Below are 10,491 nucleotides of genomic sequence, written 5' to 3'. Positions count from 1 at the left end.
GTGATTCCAGGTGCTCCCTGGTGGCTGGCACCTTGCTGCTTGGTCAATTACGCTGCAGTAGTGTTTCTAAAGAACCAATGTCTGCAGATTTGACAGTGGGCACCAGTAAGCAATACTGAAGCCCTCATTAATTTTCCCCTTCATTCAACATGGCGCTGCTACAGTTAGAAGCTACTAGTAGTGTCTCCCAACAGGCAGCAGTTTGAGGAAGTGGTAACCGCACTACAATCTCACCGACAGCCCGACACTAAGTTTGTGTTTACTCAATTTACTGCCATAGTTTATAATTTACATTCATTTTGGAGATTACATGCTTTTTGCAAGCAGAAATGATTTAAATGTATTTCTAACAATACAGATTTGGTAATAAGTAGTATACACTTCCTCACTCATGACCTCATCACACGCAAGGCTCCAAGACTTTTCTAGAGCTGCCCCAATTCTCTGGAATGGCCTTCCTCGTCCTATTTGGCTTGCTCCTACCTTTTGCTCATTTAAAAAAGCACTCAAAACCCATCTCTTTCAGACTTGCCTACCCATCTTCTTCTGTCTCTTAAAACTGTCACTACTTCCCACCACTACATATCTCCCCTCCTATTGTGTGAGACTTCCCCCACCTAATAGATTGTAAGCTCCTCGGGGCAGGGTCCTCTCCTCCTGTGTCACTGTCTGTATTCGTCTGTCATTTGCTACCCCTATTTAATGTACAATGCTGCGTAATATGTTGGCGTTATATAAATCCTTTTTATTATTATTATTAATAATAATAATAATAATAATAATAATACACATTGTGCAGCATACAAATTTCAGCTACCATTTTTTTTTTCAAAAAAAAGTTGCTCTGGCAGCAAAGGAGTTAATAGAGAAAACCAGTCCCACCAGAAACTGTCCCTGACAAATAGGTGTAATTTGTCACTCTCTACTATTTACATTTATCCTGTTTGCTGGCAACAATAGGTAAATTAAAGTATACAATATACATTGTATAGAATCTAAATATTGTTTAAACTATGTTAGGGGTTTGTATATCTCTGCTAGTCTTCCTAATGACTGATCCCTCCTGCAAAGTCTCAAAGCAAGTTCCCCAGAGTCACAGGGAAGGGCCTGGCGCATGTGTAGACAATGGTTGCCAGGTAACAGCTGTGTATGATTGTATGAGTGGAACTCCTGGGATCTTGTTGCTGTGATTTCCTGGGAGTGCAGCACTATGTACCAAACCATGGAGATCTATATGGCCAGGAAGAAGAAAGTTCCAGATCGCTTGTTGTAAGTGCTGCTTCTCTTCTCCTGAACTGACCAATGTGTGCTCTGCTTCTCTTACATTGACCGGCTAAATCTTTATCTATTGATTTTATTTCTAGAGGGGGGTCACTGTTTATTGATAAGAGCTACATTGAAAAGGAAAGGCCTAAAGCCGTCCATAAGTGCGACAGCTTTCAGGAAATTTTACATACTTTCCAGCCTGTATTATTACTTTTCATAGTTTACTTATATACCTGACATGGTTGATAGGGAATCTGGCTGGTCTTATATACTACAGTAGAACCTCATTTCCCCAGCACCCACAGGGAATGGACGATTCCTGATAAGTGTAGTTTCCGGATAACTGAGGTTTCCTTTTCCCAGCCATTCAGCACTAGACTTGAATGGGGAGACTTGTCTAAGTTTTCCAGTTATCTAACCGCGGTTCTACTGTACTTGAGACCTTTGTTGGTTGTTTGACTGCATTACTAATTTAGAAAGGACAGAATAGGAACATGGACTGGAGGCATTAGACATCTTTACATGGAAAAAAACATAAAGGCTTTACTACAATAAAGAGCAAAATAAAAAAATAAAATATAATTCCTACAGCATAATTTACCAATAAACCAATCTGATTTACACAACCATAAAAAAATCTCAGCAAGGCCATTCTGTGTTTATGTAGATTCCATAATTTTCTCCCAAGGACATCATCCGCAGATAGATATCGCTGTTGGGGTTACAGAAACCTAAAGATTGATTCAGCTTGATGATCCTATTCCATACCTAAACATCCAGAATCCAACATCTGCTGATGACTTTGATACCCAAACCTGAAATCCACTTTTGAACCCACATGTACCTGCAGGATTTATACGTAAAACCAGCTTTGTATGATGGTTTACCATAGCATAATTAGCCCCTTATATGTTTATATGTGTTACTATCAGGCCCCTATTTTTGAGAGAAGTACCCCCTGGGGTACATGTGCCTCACTCTGAACTCATGTCTCATATATGTTTTTGTCTGTGAACAGGCCAAACACATACAGGCTATTTGATGAAAATCTATTTGATGTCAGCTTAGATCAAAACAAGATGAAGCATCCACCTTTATTCCAAAAGTCCAATAATCCTCTACCACATCCAAGATCTCCAAACCGCAACAACATGCCCCACCCTTACTACGCCAAGTTCATCCGAGACAATGTAAGGTTTCTGAATAACCCTTTAACTTTCATGGAAACAGCCAGCACCAAAAACCAACAGGTAAGACTATAGTATGTGTGGAACAGAAAGGTGATTTTAAATATAAAGCTTGTATAGGTAGGAATTTCAACAGACAAATATCAATCTGAAGTTTGTAATACATTACAGAGCTGGTTTTATGTTCTAAAATTTCTTGGCATCCTGTATTTCACTCTTCCCTGGACCTCTGGAAGTGCCCAGAACTTTTACTAAGTACAGTTGTGAATAGATAAAAGCTTTTATGAATATCCTCTTTATTCTCAAATATATAGAACTTTTTGTTTATTTTATGGTGAAAATAAAATGTGTATAATAAAGCAGAGCTGTGCATTTTTAAAAATACATAATGTCCTTGTACATAGCTCTTGCTTAGGTACTTAGGTGCTAAAGTGTCAGCGCAGGACTAATTGTACACAAGCAATAAAAACCTAACATGGTTCTAAGCACTTCTTTCCAGGCTTTAGATACACATCCAACAAATCCAATATCAATCCCAGATTTCAGTAAGCATTGTTAGGATAAACTATATACACACTATTGGTATCACTAAAAGTCTGAGCTACTAAGATCTGCTTATGTCTGGGGGACAAGATATTCATGATATATGAATTCTAAGTTCTGTAAAAGCTGTAGCCATTACCGAGCCAGATGATGATGATGGTGGTGGACCCTCCTGATGGATTCTGAGTTACATAATTTGGAAATCCAGCTGCAGGACATTGATTACATCATTACAGTTCCTTACAAGTTTGGTGATACCAATACCTGCTTCCTTTTTTTTTGCCCACTTTAAGGTATCATGCACAAAGGTGCTGGAACTTACTAGAGATAAAATGATAGCAAAGTTCATCTCCAGTAATTATTGTGATCTCTATTGTACTAGGATTTAGCTTGGCACTGGTGCATAGCATTGTATTGCAATGCAGACTGTATGATGATTTTGGCATCTTTGTGTGTTCAAGGATCCCGAGGGTTATATTCACAAACACATTCACATTAGTGGCACTTGTTCAAAGTGTTTGTTTCAGTACTATAGGTGTGGCCTTCAAGTAAAGTTTAAGGCTTTCCTAAGAAGACATAGACCCATTTTACAACATTCATCATGTGCCACGAGTGTGTGCCTAGAGTTTTGTGTGTGGTCCGTCTGCATGTTTTCTGACTGCTTTTTGTCCTGGCTGTGTGTGTATTCTGAATGTATGTGCTCTGTCTCTGTGTATGCTCTGTCTACTTGAATGCTTGTGCCATTGCTGCTTTTGTTCTGTCTTTTATCATTATTCTGCTGGTGCAAGTATCCTCCTATGCTTGCTTCATGCAGTCTCCTTGTTCTGTGAATGTGTGTTTATATATTTGTGTATTCTGAATGCACACGGTCTTCTGTGTGCTTTCTGACTGCATGATCTTTGTGTGTCCTTTGGCTGTATTATTATTATTACACAGTATTTATATAGCACTGACATATTACGCACCGCTGTACAATGTCCATAGTCATATAACTAACTGTCCCTCAGAGGAGCTCACAATCTAATTCCCCTACCGTAGTCATATGTCATTACCACAGTCTAAGCCCAATTTTAGGGGAAGCCAATTAACCTAACTGCATGTTTATGGAATGTGGGAAGAAATCAGAGCACCCGGAGGAAACTCACGCAAACACAGGGAGAACATGCAAACTCCATGCAGATAGTGACCTGGTCGAGATTCGAACCTGGGATCTAGCGCTGCATTGTTTGCATTCTGTCTCTGCATACTTTGCATGTTCTGTGTTTGCTTGTATGTAGTTGTGTGGTCTGGCTATGCATGCTATATATGTAGTCTTAACGTGCAGTCACACCAGATTTAAGGTGAAAAGGCACCATGCAGAAGAATGTAAAGTCCCCCTACATTTGTTGGATGATTGTCTCTAGAAATGATCTTTCATTATCATTACCAGTGACAGATGAACATACAGCGCTGTTCTGCTCTATGGAGAAGGGAGGGGAAAATTGAAAGAGTGACAATGTACAGCAGCCGTTCCCGATCGGTCATTTATTAATCTGCCAAACCAGATTGAATAATGATGCCGTTCGATGGGCGCTATACCTGTGTTATATTTTCACCTGAGATGAACACAGCTATTCGTCTTGGCCAACAGTCAACAGGCAATGTGTTTATGAAACTTGGCTTGCAAAGGTAGGGGAGGGGAGTTAGGATATTACACACAACAGAGCAGAGAGGTAGATTTTGGATAACCCTCAATGTCTATAAGCACTGGAAAGGAGAACATGGAGGGGGATTGCAGTGGACATTGGGAATGCTGACTGGATTAGATAAAACTAAATGGGTGCAAGAAGCCTCCAGTGCTTGTGAATAAAGCAGAATGTACTCTTTTCTTTTTTAAATTTTATATATACAGGGTGAAATACAATTTGTTTGTGGTTACAGTAAGAGTAGTAATAGTGGAGTACACAAATTATTAATATTAATGTCAACAGTACACACATTGTATATCACCATAATTAACGCTAATAGTTCAAATGCAAATATTTTGCTTTCCTCCCCCTCCTCATTAAAATGATAATGAAAGAACTAAATACAATCTTTCAGTTTTAACAACATACTTGATTTTGGATCAACTCTTTGCAATCCAGGTCAGGGCTGGTGCGAGGGGCCAGCAGGGTCCTGTACTCAGCTTCCCAATACTTAATAATTATTTATTAATGCCCACATGTGAAACACATGGGAAAAACCTATACAACTGTGCAAGACTGATTGTAAAGTTGGATTGAGCTTTAATGTGTATGTAAATAAAAATAACAAAACAGAGAAGTTTTATTTTAAATGATCCCACATTAGCTTGGAATAGATCTGTTTGTAATCAACCATTTTGAAGTGATTACACATTATGATTTAAGCCAGATGTTGTATCTTTAGTTGTCTCGTTGTTAAAGATTTAAAGTGAACTGACTGTAATGAACAATAACCTGTTTTAGGTACCGTCCACACTGTCCCTTACCAACAGAAAAAAACAGATGTTCACCTTTCCAGAATAAACCATTGCTACCTCCTATGACCACATGCCGGAGCATTGGATATCCCAACTGCTCTGTATTGGCTGGGTCTGATTGATGTCCATAAACTCTTTGATTGGATTGGATTTATGTCACATAGTTAATAATAGAGAAAGTGTATAAAAAATGTATTTGCAATAAACCTTTATTTAGAACTTAAAGCATGGTGCAGCGTGGTCACTAAGTGGTCAGTACTCTGGCCTTGGTAGCACTAGGTCCCAGGTTCAAATTTCAAGACACTATCTGTATGGACTTTGCATGTTCTCCCCGTGTTTGCCTGGGTTTTCTCCTACATTTCAAATAGTTAGGTTAGTTGGCTTCCCTCCAAATTGACCTTAGACTATGCTATTTAATGTACAGCGCTGCGTAATATGTTGGCGCTATATAAATCCTGTTTAATAATAATAATAATAATAATAATAATAATGGTAATGACACATGACTATGGTAGGGCGATTAGATTGTGAGCTACTTTGAAGACAGCTAGTGACATGTCTATGGACTCTGTAAAGTAATAATACCCATGGGCAAACACTATAAAACTTTTGGGCTATACTGTATGACCACATTATTATATTTAAATAATATTTATACTGTTCTAATAAAATACTGTATATATGTTCAATTAAAATATATACCGTATGTATATAAAACATCTGTTTTTTAGGTTTCCACTTTGCTTTCTGATTTAGCTGATATCTCAAAAACCCTCTTGATAATTGAAAAATCAATCAAATCTGTCAGCATATAGGTTTCTGTGCCATCACAGTTGCTCCTGTTGTCATGTGTTTGTGTTTAGAACATGTTGATGTTTCTAATGGACAGGTAGCCTAAGACAGGGCTGCCAGGTCAGCTTTCCTTATATGCACTTAGCTGACATGGGATTGTTATTATTATCATTAATAAACAGGATTTATGTAGCTCCAATGCTGCGCTGTACATTAAATAGGGGTTGTAAGTGACAGACAGGAGAGGACCCTACCCAGAAGAGCTTACAATCCAGGAGGTGGGATAGTAAAACACAATAGGATAAAAAACAGCATTTTTTTAGCTTTAGGAAATACACATAGAGATCCTTGCACATGAACATCTCGCAGTCAATGAGGATTAACAAAGTATTGCTGCACATAGGAAACAATGGAGTGTAGCAGGTGGGAGCAACCACTATAAAGTAAAACCACTGCTAATTTTATTAGCAGGGTTTCACTAGCAAAAATTGCCCATGTGCACCCACCCCAAATGTGAAGCAGATATCAATCAGCGATCTGGTTAAGAGAAGCTGAGATCAGAGTGCATAGCTGCATGAAGCCCATCTGCTGCCAGGCTCCATTATAGTAATTAATGTGCCTATAATGAAGTGGCACATTGCTCCAGGGAGTACAAGAAGACCCTAAGTCACACCCATCCTTGAAGCCTTGGATTTAGGAAGTGGCACTGAATTGCAGAGGTCTGCAGGGCACAGAACCGAAGAGGAGATGAGTATTGAGCTGCCTTTTATATTTCCATGCATGGCATGGAAATCTCATAGTACCACCATTTGTTTAGCTCTGCATGTTTAACTTCTGGTACTTTTGTATTGTTTTAAAAACAGCATGTTATAATCAGTCTTCTTCCAGTTGCTGCCAAACTTATCATGTTGTCTCATCATATTGGGATTTGAAGTTCCTTGTCACCTAAAGAGTTTCATATTAGCCATAGGTGACCTAGATGAGTTCATCCAAAGTTTGTAGTGGGTTGTATTATTGTTGACATAATTATTACTACCGTTATTTCCTTATCATATACTGTATCACTATTATAATGAACATAAATAATGGGATTGGCATCCATCCAGTAAATACACAGGAAACAAAGAAGGAATCTCATTTTATGTTGTCTTCAGGATTTTTATCAGTTTGTTTATTTAGGCGACAATCCAGCTTCCTGGATCAAACAAAATATGGAGCAAGAAAGATTCAACAGGTCTTCTCCCACAATTCCAGAGGCTCAGACGAGGCACATCCCATAGTACAATCAACCCTATAGACTCATTTGCATTACAATAACTACAGACTACAGGGCTTGTTGTGAAATATAAATTAAAGCATTAGGTTTCCATTTAAAAAAGAGGTCCCAAATGCCCATATCTTCCGAGCTCTGTATTATTCCCAAATCAAGGCACCCTTTTATGCATAAATTAACTATCTGTGGCTGATGACTTGTATCCTCCTGGCCCTGTACTTTCTATTGGATGACTGGCTTCCTGTATACTTTATGGCCATGTATTGACCAGTGAAGTAATGGTGTTATTTGCAAAAGAGATATCTCTGTGTCTAATATAGGTGGGCACACAAAGAAGAAAAATCCAGATTGCAGCAAAGATTAAACCTTTACATGTAGGTATTGTAACTTCAACAAAAATTTGGTAACTAGAAGCTGGAAATCATCATTGGCCCGTTGGTCAGTTTTTTCCTTGAGAATAGTAAAACCAAAACATGTAACTTTATGAACATGCCCAAAATAAAATCAATACGTGTTGCTCCATAACTACATTTATAGTTACTTATTCTGACATGAACTGTTATCTAGTAGTAACTGAACAAATGTTTATCCTATGACTATTGCCTTTGCTCCTAAATTGCCTTTACTCCCTGAAAAAGGTAACATAATTCTTTAGTATTAGGGCTGTGACATAACTGGGGATGGGGTATCCTTCCCTATAATGACCTGCAAGTTAAAAACCCCTTGCACTCTGTGCCAGTCAGTAAAACATTTGCTCATAGAATGGTCTTATAGTTGGTGGTACAGAGATCACTCTGCAGAATGGAACACAAGTTGCACTAATGAACAAGCTATATGACCCAATGGATCTGATTACCAGGCACCTAGAGGTTAAGAAGACTGGAAATAAATGAAACTCAAAATCAACTGCACAGAGTATGTCTTATAGAGATTTGCCCATTGCTAGTGTAATACAAGTTCTTAAATTATTCCATATTGTTCTGACAGTTTCACTGAAATATGAAATATGTTTCTTACATAATAGGTGGTTACATTTATGGTTTAGTGTGATTTCTCAATGATGTTACAACAGCCAGAATAATTAAAATATATTTGTCAAAGTTAAACAAAAAAGGAAGAACATGAACTCATGAACTAATATGTTTTCTTTATCACATGCTCATCAAACAACTCTACTGAACAGACAGAGTGGTGGCCAAGGAAGGAGGAAAGTGTCCTACGTCATAAACCATCTTATGATCTGACGACCACCCAAAGGAGTAACTTCTGTAACCTCTCGTATTCCAGCCACCAGACACGCCATGGCTGCAACCCACACAAAACACCACTCAGTGGAATAGGTAATTTATCTATAAACTGTTCAGCTTTTCTGGTCCAAGTCCACTAAAGCCATTAAACCACTTAAGACATAAACTGCTATTTTGTTTTATAAACATAATATCAATGTCATGTGTCTACCAAGCACAACAAGATTCAGTATTGTATGAACCTAATTGTATACTCGTCCTACTGTTGTATAAAGTGATACACTTGTTTCATACATACAAGATCCTTATATATAGTTTTTTTGTTTGTAACCATTAGACTATTTACGTCAACATACCCCCGAGAAAGCCAATATGCGAAACGCGTCCAGTAACAAGACGTTGCAGGCTACACAACTTAAAACACCTTACGGTTAAACTTAAGTAGTTACTGTCTAGTTTGTAAGGTCCGATCTCATGATATTCTAATGAGTATGGGCCACACGAACATGTTTAAGTAATGGAACTATGTATTATTGTACTCATCTTCTTATTAATACATACAATTTAATTTAGTCATAAAACCCTTGTTCCTTTCATTATACTACTCACTATTTCACGTGTCTTAGAGGGGTGGCTAAGAGAATTCTGTTATTGCCTTAGAGAAAGTGTGAAATAACACAAAACAATTCTAAAGTGACACACTACAACAGCCTTTCTCAACATTTTTACCCCAGAGGAACCCGTAAATTAATGTCCAGGTCTCACTGAACCCCTGCTAAATAAATTCATTGTGAAAATGCCCCTTACATTGATGGTCGGTGTTAAAAATGCTCTTCAAACTGTGGTGCTGCAAATTCCATCCTTATAGACAGGTTAATAGAATATTGGGTTAATGCTCGTGATCCTGCCAAGTGGCAATGGACCCCAAAATAAGCATGCAGACATCATCAGATGGGACAGTCAGCCACAGCTCAAAGAACTCCCTCACAACCTCTGGGGGAACCCCAAGATTCCACAAAACCCCAGTTTAGAAAAACTGCACTACAAAATTCTGTGCAACAGAGCACATAGCAAACCCAACCCTACCTAATCTATCTGTTCTTTGAGAATAGCCATAAAATTGTTCTGAACAGGATAAAATGTTTCTACCATGCTGCTGTTGCTTAAACGTTGCCTGTTTTGCTAAGGTCTATCAGATAAACCTGTTTTTGGTGGTATGAAAAAACAGATCTAAATTACTGCCTACTTTTGACTGTAAATTCATATGGCAGGATTACACTTTTTTGTGTAAAGAACATTTTTTTCTGTTAGCTGGACCTAATAAATAACCTATAAAAGTAGCTTCGGTCAATTTATAAGTAGATCTGTTATGATTATGACCCCACTGACCACTCCGGCAATCCTCCTGCAAACTATTGTGTTAAAGCCCCCAAAATTGAGGATATTTAAAAAAAAATCTCTCTACAATCCTAAGCAACGTACAGACACTAGATCACTGACAATTAGGGATCCGTTAGTGATTGCTGGACTGTTAGTAATCACCGTAAATGACCATTAGTGACAGTAGGAATAGATGAGCACTGTACAGACAACACTGTTCATTCTATGAAGACACAAGCGGTAAGACGAACGGGAGGCATCCCGCAGCATCCTCCTCAATAGGAAACAGAAGTGTGTATGGTCTGTTGATTGTTCAGTTCT

At 38.2% G+C, this 10,491-nt stretch overlaps 1 protein-coding gene across 1 annotated transcript in view; it reads left to right on the top strand.

Annotated features, from left to right (window-relative positions):
• The first annotated feature begins 1,176 nt into the window (after nucleotides 1-1,176).
• CIMIP6 (ciliary microtubule inner protein 6) overlaps nucleotides 1,177-10,491 on the top strand; it is a 20,637-nt gene continuing 11,322 nt past the window's right edge. Inside the window, exons 1-3 of the mRNA XM_072409690.1 lie at nucleotides 1,177-1,269; nucleotides 2,285-2,516; nucleotides 8,727-8,883. Of these exons, the coding sequence (XP_072265791.1) occupies nucleotides 1,211-1,269; nucleotides 2,285-2,516; nucleotides 8,727-8,883 (448 nt within the window). The 5' untranslated portion in view covers nucleotides 1,177-1,210. The remainder of the gene's footprint in view (nucleotides 1,270-2,284; nucleotides 2,517-8,726; nucleotides 8,884-10,491) is intronic.

Source organism: Pyxicephalus adspersus, chromosome 4 (assembly GCF_032062135.1).
Source record: "Pyxicephalus adspersus chromosome 4, UCB_Pads_2.0, whole genome shotgun sequence".
Classification (NCBI taxonomy): domain Eukaryota; kingdom Metazoa; phylum Chordata; class Amphibia; order Anura; family Pyxicephalidae; genus Pyxicephalus; species Pyxicephalus adspersus.
The sequence above is the reverse complement of the archived record's forward strand: the minus strand, read 5'-3'. Positions and strand labels throughout refer to the sequence as shown.